This window comes from Oncorhynchus masou, chromosome 2, assembly GCF_036934945.1.
Source record: "Oncorhynchus masou masou isolate Uvic2021 chromosome 2, UVic_Omas_1.1, whole genome shotgun sequence".
Classification (NCBI taxonomy): Eukaryota; Metazoa; Chordata; class Actinopteri; order Salmoniformes; family Salmonidae; genus Oncorhynchus; species Oncorhynchus masou.
Genome location: NC_088213.1, coordinates 18,804,536 through 18,818,974, shown reverse-complemented (window position 1 = coordinate 18,818,974; position 14,439 = coordinate 18,804,536). Strand labels below are relative to the sequence as shown.

At 42.4% G+C, this 14,439-nt stretch overlaps 2 protein-coding genes across 4 annotated transcripts; one reads left to right on the top strand and one right to left on the bottom strand.

The window, feature by feature from the left end:
• Positions 1-999: 999 nt before the first annotated feature.
• Positions 1,000-6,396, top strand: si:cabz01068815.1 (solute carrier family 51 subunit beta). 2 transcript variants are annotated; one of them, XM_064989420.1, is made up of 6 exons: positions 1,000-1,112; positions 1,948-2,014; positions 2,171-2,548; positions 2,970-3,098; positions 3,817-3,907; positions 4,305-6,396. In XM_064989420.1, exons 2-6 carry the CDS (start codon positions 1,975-1,977, stop codon positions 4,750-4,752), a joined length of 1,086 nt encoding a protein of 361 aa, XP_064845492.1. In that variant the 5' UTR covers positions 1,000-1,112; positions 1,948-1,974; the 3' UTR covers positions 4,753-6,396. The 2 variants fall into 2 exon arrangements, with proteins under 2 accessions (XP_064845492.1, XP_064845501.1); XM_064989429.1 differs by having other exon boundaries at positions 1,003-1,116.
• On the bottom strand, positions 6,243-13,905 carry rasl12 (RAS-like, family 12). Of its 2 annotated transcripts, none has more exons than XM_064989452.1 (6): positions 13,174-13,905; positions 12,820-12,938; positions 12,355-12,411; positions 11,961-12,034; positions 11,367-11,557; positions 6,243-7,363 (listed from the first exon to the last, which is right to left on the bottom strand). In XM_064989452.1, exons 2-6 carry the CDS (start codon positions 12,929-12,931, stop codon positions 7,015-7,017), a joined length of 783 nt encoding a protein of 260 aa, XP_064845524.1. In that variant the 5' UTR covers positions 12,932-12,938; positions 13,174-13,905; the 3' UTR covers positions 6,243-7,014. The 2 variants fall into 2 exon arrangements, with proteins under 2 accessions (XP_064845524.1, XP_064845515.1); XM_064989443.1 differs by having other exon boundaries at positions 13,179-13,904.
• Positions 13,906-14,439: the final 534 nt, after the last annotated feature.

Genomic DNA, 14,439 nt, shown 5'->3' with positions numbered 1-14,439 from the left:
TCTAATTCTTTTGTAATGAATTGGTGCTGCCTATCTTGGCAAGGGTGCTCTTGAAAAATAGATTTTAATGTCAATGAGCCCTTCCTGGATAAATAAAGGTTAAATAAAATAAATCCTAACCTGCTATGTTGATTCTCCTTACCTGCTGCGTAAAATCTCCTAACCTGCTACAAAAAAAAGTAACTTCTGGTCGTATCTGTATCGAAGTAGTGTGTTTTTAGGGTATCTTCACAACCAACCAACAAAATTATTTGTTATTTGAGTATCCTCATCCTGTTGATTTTTAAAGTGTTGGCAAATCATGTCTTTGTGTTCACAAAACAGTTTAACTCACTCACTTAAAAGGCCAGCCTACTTCTTTCTCCTCTGCTAAGGTATGGTAGATGACCTGGAGGTCGTTTACCTTTAACTCTAAAACATACTTGCCATAAAGAAATAAAAATCCCTTTACGTCTCTTGTTTAACAGACAGATATCATGACAGTTCCACATATGCCAGATGTTTGACCAAACACAGACTGTTTTCCTCCCATGTCTGCAAACTGCAATGGCAAGGTCCCAGCAAGGCTAACTAAACAGTAACCAAGCAACCCTGGTCACTGACCTTGTCGATGCAAGGATAATGCCCCCCCAATGTAGAGTTTAAAAGCTTGAGTACAGGATTGATTCCATTCCATTGAGTTAGGAGAAGATTGTAATGAAGTAGGCACAGTTACGGTGCAGTACACTATGCAGAAGTTTACAGTAGCCTAATGAAGCATTCACAACTTCTTATCATTGTGAAAGAAAACACTGCCATCACTATAAGGAGGAAGTTTCACCTGGCTCAAAATTTTTCTCTAGCAATAACATCCCCAACTACTTCCAGACTATGCATTCTTTAATAAATGAAGAACACATTGCACCACATAAAAAGTCCCCATATCCCCAGCTATAAAGGGAACATTTACAGATGCCATATAGCCATAATCAAGAGACTCAATGAACCAATCTCCTCCCACATGCACTTTGGAAAGCCTCTCCTCTGCGTTGTGTATGTTCAACAGGTAGAATCATGTTCCCTACTGCACTACCTCCCTTCTCCGAGTCAGGCTGTGTGAGAAACAGACCCTGGTAAGTGAGTAAATTGTTTTCATTACTTTAAAGCTACTGTCTGCAATTGGTATATCATTTTTGTAACTCTTAAATTAATGATATATAGCCATTGGTTAGGAGGACTTGTAGTCTATATTTTTTTGTTTGGATTGTTAACGCTTATAGCAACTTTTATTGATAGGATGTTTGGATCATAATTAATAGGATCATTGGGGTAATATGATTGATAACCATCATCTTTTGATGTGTACTATAAACACAGAGTCAACCATTAGATGATCTACATTTACATTTGAATGTGTTTATGGGATAGGAGTATGTTTCGATTCAACCTCGAACATTTTATTTGGCGCCTCGCTATCGGTGTTAAAAGTGCAATGATGGACAACTTTTCTAAATAGTTTACTTGATGATGAGTATTTCTCTTCAGGACCTAATATTGTAGAATAATGCACACTATTACAGTACATAATGGAATACACATGTACATAATGGAATTAGCAAGGTACAATGCCTCTACATACTTTCAACGTTGTTTTGAGTGTAGAGATGGAATTGCGGCACAAAGAAAGCAGTGCTTTGGATAAACTCTCAGTTTATAAGGTGGATGTGTATGTTTCCCTTTGGTCCACTAATTCAACGCAGATTAAAGCTTTGTTTTTGACGGTTGAGAAGCCCAGTAAAAAGGTGTGCTAGATACTACCATCCCAGGGATACTACCATACAACTTTCTAATGGGAACCAAGCCATAATAAAAGTTACATTTACATAACTATGATTATTATTATGTGTAAGTGTTGATCTTGTATTCTTGACTAAGGGAATACATTGTCATTCTGATTTATGTCAACAGTCATTGCAGATTTCATCCACTTCAGACATGTTTCGTGTGTGGATCAAACTCTGTCTCCTCTTGCCAGGTAATGCTATCCCTTCACACGTACACCTTTCACTGAAACATCAAAAATCCCCTGATTCATTTTGCCATAAAACCACAACAACAAGTGGAAGCATGTTTTTGATTTGTCATAACACTACGCTCACAACAGTGCATGTCCACTATACTGCACTTCCAGGGGTAAGTAGCTTCATGATCCACAACACCCTCCACAGCCTGTGCTTGGAGGACTTCCCCAAGACGGGCCTGGTTCAGCTGAATAAATGCAACCTGGACTCAGTTCTCCAGCAGTGGATCTGGAGGGACCAGAGTCTCCTGGAGCGTGTGGGGACCTCCAGGTGCCTGTCGGCCCACCACTCTGACCCTGTCCAGACTGTACCCTGTGAGGGGGTAGAGGATGGGGGGCTGCGGTGGGGGTGTGAGTTGAACAGGCTGATCAGTCTGAACAGTTCTCTGGAGCTCTCCACAGATGGGAATCGACTGACGCTGTCCCACAGGAGCAAGCAGACCAAGTGGAGGTCTCTGGATGAAGGGGATATATGCCAGGAGAGGCTCAGTAAGTGATTGTTGTTGCCTCAATAGTTTTTTAATCGCTTAATTTACATTTAACACTGACTGTATAACAAATCCTCATGGCATGAAATTGGATCTTTGTGTAAATTGACTTACATGAGTGAAGCTCTAGAATGAGCCAAATAAGCACTCATGATGTTGAAAATAATGTAACATTTTCATCTCCTTTTGAATGATTGACTTCATCACAAGTTAGCAGTTGTTAGATTGAGGCTTTGTGTGAAGTGATACAGCATGGGCCTCTCAAACCTAGGCTAGAAGATATTAACTCAATGTCGTTCCACAATAGTCCCCCAGTCCACCTTGGCCACATGGTGCCATTGTGGCCACCATTTTGTCCGCATAAAAACTAACACAGGGGATGGTGATGCAACATGTGTGTATATTTGTGTTGGCACCTGCAGGATCCAAAAGGGCATCGAGCGATCCCGATGAGTTTGAGGTGAAACCTGCGGAAGAGCAGAAAGCGGGGCCTCCTGGTATGACCGATGAACAGAAAGAATTCCTCAGATGGTTCTATCGCACTGAGGACCGTAAGTTATGCTCTTTACAAAGCTATTGTACCTTTTTCCCACTACCGAGCTGAGCCAAACTGAGCTAAGCTGTTCTGTGCCTTGCTGGAAAGGACAATGAGGAAGGAAAATAGCCAAGCCAGCACAGTACAGATAAGGTTGGCTTGATAGTGTGAAAAGGGTATTATTAGTGTTGTATTAGGTTAATGTTGGGGTAGCAAACTGATCCATGGCCATTGTTTGGGAAATTACAAGTAAAATTGGATTGGATTGTTCTTAAGTAAGCTATTTGATATGACAGCTCCATTATGTTATCCAGCTCCATTATGTTATCCAGCTCCATTACGTTATTCAGCTCCATTACGTTATCCAGCTCCATTACGTTATCCAGCTCCATTACGTTATCCTACTGATCAGTTTGTTCTTACAATATATACTCAGTTAATCAGTTTTCACTTTTCATGGCACTGTAGTGGTGGTGGTGTCATTTATGTGATCTGATCCCAAAGCCTCCATAAAGGGATTGGTTATAGTGAAGCACTTTTTCTCTTAGTCAGATTTACATGGTAGTAAACTTTTATTCTCGCCAAGGCTCCAAGTCTGTAAAAAGAAAACCTGTTAAGTGCACACTTGGTCCAAGTTCCAATGTTTTGTCTTTGATCACCTCTGAAATTTCCTGTGGTGTTATAACGGTGGGAAGATTTTCCTCAGTTACAACGGTGCGTTTTTGTCGTCACAGCAACTCCCTGGAAGTTTGCGATGCTGGCTCTGTCCTTCGCTGCACTTCTGCTGGGCTGTCTGCTTCTGGGAATGGGCTCCATGGCGAACAAGTAAGCCCCTATCTGACACTTACTCAACTTAAGTAGACTAATGTCTACCCACTCAACTCAAAAATACTAAGGTAATACACTGTCATTCTAAACAAGAAATATCTCGTGTCTTCAATTATGAAACATGGTGTGGTGAAGATACTTATGGTCAACAACAGTAAATGATCCAAACAAAGTGTTCATCCCAAATAACACCCTAGCCTTATGGCCCTTGGTCAAAAGTAGTGCACTATGTAGGGAATACGGTTAAATTTGGGATGCAACCAAAGGCTATGGGGAACCTAAATACAGGACCTGTTATGGAAGAAAACAAAAGCAATCGCCATATTTGTGCGTGTTGGTCTGGCCATCTTTATTTACACCACAGTGACTACATTTCCCATCATCCTCCACACAGAAACAGGAATAAGATAGCCAAGTACAAGGCGGCGGCTCTGGCCATGAAGCCGGAGGCAGAAGAACTACAGGTCATCGTCACGGAGGTTGGAGGTCAAAGAACTAACTCAGAGGTCAAACCCATCAACAGCGCCTCTGTCCAGGTCAGTATGAGCCAATCTGAGATCCCAGTGAGCCAGGCCAAGCCCCTCCAGGACAACGGGGAAGTAGAGGGGCTCAAACCGGGGGACATTGTGGTGACCTGGACTGACGGGAACGTGTCCAGCCTGTACCCTGAGCCTGAGGGGGAAGTGGAGGTGTTGGCGGAGGTAGAGAAAGAGGAGGTGTTGAAGAAAGAGGAGGTGGTTGAGGTCGAGAAAGAAGAGGTGGTGGAGGAGGTAGAGAAAGAAGAGGTGGTGGAGGAGGTAGAGAAAGAGGGGGCAGAAGAGGGAGTGGTGGTAGAGGGATGAAGGAGAGAGATATAACAGCCACGTTCCTCATTATTGCTCCTCTGCAGAGGCAGAACAGAAAATCATTTTAAGTTGTTTTATTTTGACCTGTAACTTAAACAACCACTGTCTGTTTAATTACTGTAATGCCCTTTTTCCACTACTGTGCTGAGCCAGACCGTACTGTGCTGGCTCAGATGTTTTATTGGTGGATGCGTAACCATGCCAGCGCAGTACAGCTTGACCTGGCTCAGTAGTGTGAAAAGGGTATACAGCTACTACAAATAATGCTGTGTACAAGATGTGCAGTATCACAGTCATCATTCACAAGTACTTTATTGTTTACAGTGTCAGCAATGCTTGGAATATACATCTACTGTAAACATTGCTGGTCGTCGAAACATCGCAACCAACTATTTGGGATACCAAATAGTTAGTAAATGTTGTTTTTTGGTCATGAAGGAGTGCAATGTGTTGTTTATAGTGTAGTGAAAGGTTTTCCTATGTCTCTTGACAGTATGTAGGAACACTTATAAACCATGTGTCATAAGCTATTCAAGTGTGGTCTACTTGGGAAACACTAAAAGGCAACTAAACATGGTCTGAGATAACATTAAGATTGGAAGATCAAACGTCTCTTTATACATCTCTTTTGTAATTCTATTTGTAAAGTATTTTTAGTTATAATGCTGGCCACCAGGAAGATTAGCCGACCTCATGGCATCAGCTAATGGGGATCCTAATATAATCCAAACTGGAATTATCTTGCTGTGAGTATAATGGAAAGCTCTTGTGAGAGAGTATTCACATATAGATGTTTTGGACAGAAAACAGAATTCAGTGGGTTAACCTTTGTCATCATACCACCTCTCCATATGTAAGACAGATTTTCATTGTGTTATAAAAGCATTCCACCAATTGCAGTATTTACAATAAGGAAATAAAACTGTTCATATAAAAGTTGTTTAGTAATTTTGGTTGGGATGGCATTAGCATACAATAGTATAAAACTCTGTTTTAAGTTGTAAAAAATGCAACCATTGTTACACTGATGAGCCTGAGGAGGGCGCCCACAACTCGTGAAAACAATGTATATATGAAGTTAAAGCCCCAATGCAGTTGTTTTGATATCAATATCAAATCATTACTGGGTAGCAATTAAGTACCTTGCTGTAATAGATTTCCATTAAAATTGGCAAAAAATGCTTTTTAGCAAAAACAGATTTCTCAAGCAAGAATTTCACTCAGACTGTGGGAGTGGTCTGAGATGGGAGGGGAAAACTGAAAACGAGCTGTTATTGGCAGAGATGTTTGGAACTGTCTTTGTTATTTGTCTATGAACCAATTTATAGCATGGTGATGTCACCATGGAAAGCCAAAACTCCCGGCCATGCAAACCTGCTGATTAGAAACCAGCACCTATCAGGAAATTACACTGATCACATTTTTTCACACTTTTACAGTGTTAGTTTCATCAACTGTTGTATAATATAAAACACAGAAAAACTGAATTTTGACTGCACTGGGCCTTTTACTCAAAGATTGACTTGCTACTTTGTGTTATAACATCAAATAACTTAAAACATGTGTCTACATTAACAAAATATGTCTTCATTCAATAAAATTAGTAGTCCTTTAAAGCTTATTAAAATGCATATAAATATACATGTGCATAGTGTCAGCAATCTATACTACAGTGAACATACCATCACCGTCATATGCATTCCAATCACCACCATACATTTGGCAACTAACATAGCTTTGTCCCAGTAACTGACTTCAAGACAAACTTTGACAACTTTGGCAATATAAATTCAACATTCACAATGACAGTTTAAACACCAGTCCATTACTGTCCATCTCTCAAGGAGCTCTGATAATTACTGTTCCTTCTCTTCACTTGAAGGTGCAGTAAGTCATCATGACGTTTTGGTACATGCTCCAACAAAGTGATGGTGATATCACCATGACAGCTTCTGCTACATACAGTATGTTGATGGCTTGGTTGTATGTTATTCTGTCTCTATTTTGTTCTGTTTTTCACATTTGACACAGTCCATTGTCTCTCATAACCTATTTCACAGTTCTCTCACTTGTCCATATTGTAAGCCACTATGGCAGTTTGGAAAGTCCAGGTTGAGTCTCAAGTCTTCAAGCCTGAGACACTCAGTCAAGTCTCAGTCTCTGGCACAAGTCCAAGTTAAGTCTCAAGGTTTGAGCACAAGTTTGAGACAAGTCTCAAATTTCCATTCTTTAAGTCTGGTCTCATTCTCCATCGACTCATCAGAAGATCTTGAAGCCCTTGAGCAGCGTCAGCGTGGGTGCCCGCCGTTTGCTCTGTGCCCGTGATGACTTGACCGTCACCAGCTTGGCGGTGGCGGGCACTGGGAGCTCCTTGTAGCAGGGGGTGGTGAACGGGGGCACAGTGGCGAGGCTGAACAATGGCTTGTTGTCCTCACTGATGTAAAGGGGACGTAACGGGGGGCTCCTTTTGCCGCCCAGCTGCCTGGCCTCCCTCACGGCTTCATGGAAGACCCGCTGGACAGACAGGAAGTCCAGGCAAGCAGACACCTCGAAGAACAGGCAGCCGAAACGGGTGGCGAGGGAGGAGCCGTCCGACTTACTCACCTGCCTGAAAGACAGAGTGGGAGAGACAGGGTGATGGGGAGTGAGGAGAGAGAGAGAAGAGAGCGAGAGAGAGAAGAGAGCGAGAGAGAGAAGAGAAGGAGAGCAAGAGAGTGAGAGGGAGAGAGAAAGAGAAAACGGGAGGGAGAGAGGGAGAGAGAGAATAGAGAAGCCCTTTAGTTTAAACAGGTCCAAAACACACTGACCCCTATAATCAGTACTATAATGTGCCAACTTCACACATATCATTAGTCAATCACACACCCTACATCCTTAGCTAACAACAAACTTTCCCACAACTTTAGAGAGTGTTCCTTTAAAAGTCTTATTAGGTCATAAACTAACGTTTTCATAGGAATGTCCCAAGAGATTATTCCATTCAAATATAACTTACCCAGAACTCGGTGACCATGTTCTCAGAACTTAAGATATACATTTTCTAGACATGTTTCATGGGAACATTGCAAGAACATTTTCATGTACAGTGCCTTGCCAAAGTATTTGGCCCCCTTGAACTTTGCGACCTTTTGCCACATTTCAGGCTTCAAACATAAAGATATAAAATTGTATTTTTTGTGAAGAATCAACAACAAATGGGACACAATCATGAAGTGGAACGACATTTATTGGATATTTCAAACTTTTTAACAAATCAAAAACTGAAAAATTGGGCGTGCAAAATTATTCAGCCCCCTTAAGTTAATACTTTGTAGCGCCACCTTTTGCTGCGATTACAGCTGTAAGTTGCTTGGGGTATGTCTCTATCAGTTTTGCACATCGAGAGACTGAATTTTTTTCCCATTTCTCCTTGCAAAACAGCTCGAGCTCAGTGAGGTTGGATGGAGAGCATTTGTGAACAGCAGTTTTCAGTTCTTTCCACAGATTCTCGATTGGATTCAGGTCTGGACTTTGACTTGGCCATTCTAACACCTGGATATGTTTATTTTTGAACCATTCCATTGTAGATTTTGCTTTATGTTTTGGATCATTGTCTTGTTGGAAGACAAATCTCCGTCCCAGTCTCAGGTCTTTTGCAGACTCCATCAGGTTTTCTTCCAGAATGGTCCTGTATTTGGCTCCATCCATCTTCCCATCAATTTTACCCATCTTCCCTGTCCCTGCTGAAGAAAAGCAGGCCCAAACCATGATGCTGCCACCACCATGTTTGACAGTGGAGATGGTGTGTTCAGGGTGATGATCTGTGTTGCTTTTACGCCAAACATAACGTTTTGCATTGTTGCCAAAAAGTTCAATTTTGGTTTCATCTGACCAGAGCACCTTCTTCCACATGTTTGGTGTGTCTCCCATGTGGCTTGTGGCAAACTTTAAACAACACTTTTTATGGATATCTTTAAGAAATGGCTTTCTTCTTGCCACTCTTCCATAAAGGCCAGATTTGTGCAATATACGACTGATTGTTGTCCTATGGACAGAGTCTCCCACCTCAGCTGTAGATCTCTGCAGTTCATCCAGAGTGATCATGGGCCTCTTGGCTGCATCTCTGATCAGTCTTCTCCTTGTATGAGCTGAAAGTTTAGAGGGACGGCCAGGTCTTGGTAGACTTGCAGTGGTCTGATACTCCTTCCATTTCAATATTATCGCTTGCACAGTGCTCCTTGGGATGTTTAAAGCTTGGGAAATCTTTTTGTATCCAAATCAGGCTTTAAACTTCTTCACAACAGTATCTTGGACCTGCCTGGTGTGTTCCTTGTTCTTCATGATGCTCTCTGGCCTTTTAACGGACCTCTGAGACTATCACAGTGCAGGTGCATTTATACGGAGACTTGATTACACACAGGTGGATTGTATTTATCATCATTAGTCATTTAGGTCAACATTGGATCATTCAGAGATCCTCACTGAACTTCTGGAGAGAGTTTGCTGCACTGAAAGTAAAGGGGCTGAATAATTTTGCACGCCCAATTTTTCAGTTTTTGATTTGTTAAAAAAGTTTGAAATATCCAATAAATGTCGTTCCACTTCATGATTGTGTCCCACTTGTTGTTGATTCTTCACAAAAAAAACAGTTTTATATCTTTATGTTTGAAGCCTGAAATGTGGCAAAAGGTCGCAAAGTTCAAGGGGGCCGAATACTTTCGCAAGGCACTGTATGTGTCCAGTTTTCTGTGGGTTTGGAGAATATTCCATCGATGTCCCACCAAACATACACAGAACACGGTTGCCATATTCTCCAAACATAACATATTGATATTTGGGCCTCCCAAGAGGTGCAGTGGTCTAAGGCACTAAGGGTTCGTTCCCGGGCTGTGTCACAACCGGCCGTGATCGGGAGTCCCATATGGCGGTACACAATTGGCCCAGCGTCGTCCGGGTTAGGGGATGGTTTGGCCGGGGGGGCTTTATTTGGCTCATTGTGCTCTAGCGACTCCTTGTGGCAGGCTGGGTGCCTGCAAGCTGACAATGGTTGTCAGTTGAACAGTGTTTCCTCCGACACATTGGTGCAGCTGGCTTCCGGGTTAAGCGGGCGGGTGTTAAGAAGCGCGGTTTGGCGAGCCATGTTTCGGAGGACACATGACTCAACCTTTGCCTCCCGAGCTGGTTGGGGAGTTGTAGTGATGAGATAAGATCAAAATTGGGGAGAAATAATAATAATATATTCATGTTCTAGACAAGTTTCATGGGCAACATTGCAAGAACATTTCTGTCTATCAGTTGTCAGGACGTCATCTGATGAAACCAAAGAAATGTTGTCCCACAAAAAAATGTTAATTACACATCATGCCTTGTCACTAGCAACATTACACACCTAGAAAAAAAGAAGGTGTGTTAGTGTGTTGGAGTGGCTATAAGTCTGCTGGCCATTATTGCTTCATACATTTCTGTACGTTATATGTTTTGGATAAATATAGCAACATGAAGACATCTTACACTGGGAGACAAATATAAGTGGTTGGAGTCTTGCCATGAATCAACTTTACTGGAAGTGCTTGAATAAACATGATTGTTTCCATAAACACCAGCTAAGAGGGCTTGGGTTGCCACACATGCAGCAGTGATGGTGGTGTGCATTAACATTGAGTAGGACGGACATGACGTTTCATTTCAGGCTTTCAGATGACTACCACTAGTAGGCCTAGAGCTGCAAAACGCATTGGTGTTACTTGAGAGGCTATGGGCCAAAACAGAACTTTGCGGATGGCATCACTCCTCCTGGAAGCACTGTCGGCCCGGACCAAGACATGCCTTGGCTTTTGGAGTATGTTATGTCGTTGTGGTGTGGGTTTGAATCGCAGGTCCACCTTGGTGGGGATGAACCGGGTTATACTGTATCTCTTAAACGTCCACCAGCTGTGTCTCTAACAGTCTTAAACAGACATCTTGGCATGCAAGACTTCTGCACCGGAATCTCTCCATGTCTAACTACTGTGGTATGTATTGCTGCTGCTGGCTATGCTGATATGAGCCAGTAGTGAGCTCTGAGCGCCTGCAGCAATACTTAGTAGCTATAACACCGGAATCTCTCCATGTCTAACTACTGTGGTATGTATTGCTGCTGCTGGCTATGCTGATATGAGCCAGTAGTGAGCTCTGAGCGCCTGCAGCAATACTTAGTAGCTATAACACCGGAATCTCTCCATGTCTAACTACTGTGGTATGTATTGCTGCTGCTGGCTATGCTGATATGAGCCAGTAGTGAGCAGTAGTGTAGCTATAACACCGGAATCTCTCCATGTCTAACTACTGTGGTATGTATTGCTGCTGCTGGCTATGCTGATATGAGCCAGTAGTGAGCTCTGAGCTATAACTATAACACCGGTATCTCTCCATGTCTAACTACTGTGGTATGTATTGCTGCTGCTGGCTATGCTGATATGAGCCAGTAGTGACCTCTGAGCGCCTGCAGCAATACTTAGTAGCTATAACACCGGAATCTCATCAAGACGATTGGGCCTCTTGGTATAATGTCTCAGGCATTACACTAACAGACAAGTAGTTGCAGGTTTGAGTCCCCCCCGGACTTCCATCCACCCCACCAATTCACTACACACCTGTATCTCTCCATGTCCAGCTTGTTGCCCAGCAGTATAATGGGGGTCTTGGGCTGCGGGGCCTTGGTGTGGACGGTGATGGCCTCCAGGTACTGTTGGCAGCCCTCAAAGCTCCGTCTATTGTCTATGCTGTAGACCACAAGGAAGGCACTGGCCCATGAGAGGTAACGCTCACAGTTCACTGGGCCGTCCTGACGGGAGAGACAGACAAGGGGAAAAGGTCATCACTTCAAAACAATTAGTGACAAAGGCTTTAGAAGACGTATCAATTTATTTAGAATAGATCTTCAAATGGTTTCCATTTGCACAGAAAATGTGTCATTGTGTCCCGGCTCTTGTAATGGTAATGCCCCAGCCTACGGCACACACGTCTTCAGGTTTGGATCCGACCTTCTGCCCTTTGACACCACCTCTATCTTTCCTCACTATCATCCTCTGTCTCTGTGTTCAATGCAAATCTGAAAACATTTTTTTCTTCTGTCACATTATCCAACCGCGGCACAGCGCCGGCGGCAGAGCAGCGCCCCTGGAGCAGTTCAGTGCCTCAAGGGCACAACGGCAGTAGTATAGTCTTTCAAAAAAGACTATTCCCACCTGGTCAGCTGTGTCCATAACTTTCACAACGACAGGCTGTTGGTCCACCATGTCCTCAGAAGAGTAAGTATCCTCTAGATGGCAGTGAACACAACATGGAGGTCACAACATGGACCCAACATCACAATACAGTCATTCATGTGTCAATATGAACAAGTTTATTGTACATTTCTCTGAAAGTGCATCTGCCGATTCTTGTATAGTCAGTGTACACAAACTATTACAGAGGTGTTCTAATGTCCATACTAGCCAACCATAAAAGGCATTCCCAATGCACAGCGTGATTCTAAATGGTACTAGAGGGGATGTTAGGACAGAGCCAAAATGATTTATTTAAAAAAGACATTTCTTGACAATTGCATTTTATTTCAGAAGGTAACAAATGGAATCTTACCTAGATTGGGGTCATATTCACTGATGAAGCGCTTGGTGAGAAATTTGACAGTCAACGCTGAAAAGAGAGAAGGAAATGATTCACTTCCTGTTTAGATTCAGCTCTTTGTTGTCAGTCTGTCACACTGTACAATCTAGTGTCCCAAATGGGGCATGGGAACCCTGTTTTTATATAAACACTCCCATGAAATATCAGATAGGAGTAGATTGATTTTCATGAATAACAAACTATCAAAACTGGGTCTATCAAAACTGTAATAAAATGTACACAAAACTGGGATCTACTCCACTACAAATACTAGGGATGACAAATCAAGGCAAGTTCCTAATGTTTGGTTTACTCAGTGTATATTAAGCGGCAGAACACAATATAAAACCAACCTAAACATCACTAATGTTTGAACAATAACCACTACATCAATCCAGTAGCATATGAAGGAGAAAAGGGACAAGATGGGTGGGCCACCTGATTTTCCTGAGCCCTTCACTCCAACGATGACCACATTGACCTCAGGTTGTCCCCCCTCAGGGATAGCAGAGAAGTTACAACTCCTTGCTTTCCCAAACATCAGTGACATCTTTAGACTAAAACCCAGGAACACAAGTTTTCAAAACAGATCCAAGTAACAGGATCTTTATTCAGTGCCCACGTGCATTATTCACAATATTATTAACATAACATAACATAACCAAATTATATACAAGTTTAGAACGGTATCATAAACACTAATATTAATGCATATGGTTGATAGGCTACTCTGCAGGAAACACAAATAACGCCCACGTTGAACGTTTCCATAACGTTTCAATATAACCTTACCTTACCTTAAAAGGTTTTCTCAGAGTTAAAGACTGGGGTAGAAGTGAATCGGCTAGTTGGTTTGATGTGGTTTAAACAAATCTGTATTACATTTAAAATCCTATGAATCTAAATGCAATAAAAACATCCCAACGAGTTTTAGAACGCGCTCTTAAATCCTGTCCGATGATGAGGATGCTCATACTCGATGGTGAGAGAAGCTCGAGCTGCTCCGTGCGTGCACAGCTGGTAGGACCTTGCGTCAAGTAGACGAATCGGTTAACATTTGCTGAAGAATGTTGCTGCTTACGCACATGATTTACTGCCAAACTCCATTTAAGGGAACTGAGGTGAGGTCTCATAGTTATTCTACATGCAGTCAGATATGATTTTTCAAGGTAGACCTTTCTCATCTCCAACTAACTTCATTGACAAGAAACAAGGACATCAATAAAATTGTGATGTCAGTTGAGATGGTTGGATTGCATCCAGTGAGTGAATGATTCTGTTGTCTTCATGCAGCATAGTTTCCTTCACAGATAATCACATAACTTCACAGTTAATAATTTGCACATGTTAAAGTAATTGCTTGTGTAATAGTCTCAAATCTGACGTATTTGAACAGAAAGAACAAAGAAAAGGTACCGGTTTCCCCCTTTACCCTTTAATGAATGAGAACTCCACTCCCTCCTCATTCTCTACACTGGTGGCAAAGGTGGTCTCTGGCCTCCTTTGGAAGAGCACCCCTGTTTGTATCGGGGTTTGCATGGAGGACAGAGAGAGGAGTAATTATGTAGCCTTGTGTGTAAACATTTACACAAGTTTTATAGTGGGTGAAGGATTTATACTACAGTAGGTGAATCCGTCTGTGTGCATGTAAGTATTTGCACAGGTGCCACTGTATTGGAACAAGGACTGGTAGCCTGCTGTTGTCATGTGCAACAGATCCCTAACAGACAAGGTTACTAAGAATTTAACTGTTTGGAATAATAGTCTCGTATAACAAATGTGACCTTAGGGAACAATCTATTGTTGTCTCTCACCTTTGCCCAACCGCTCCAAGGCCAAGAGTTCTGACATTTCCCGCTGGCACAAACTGTCAGCCTCACAGACAAAGACCAATAAATCATCAGCATAACTGTACTGCTGTGCCCATCCATTCGCCCACCCGCTCCCACCCGACCCATCTCCCCTTTCTAGCAGGTCAACACTAGATTCCCCTCCGGATGCATGTCACCATAATGTATGATAACTGTGCCACACGTTGCCTAACAGCTATCTATAGCC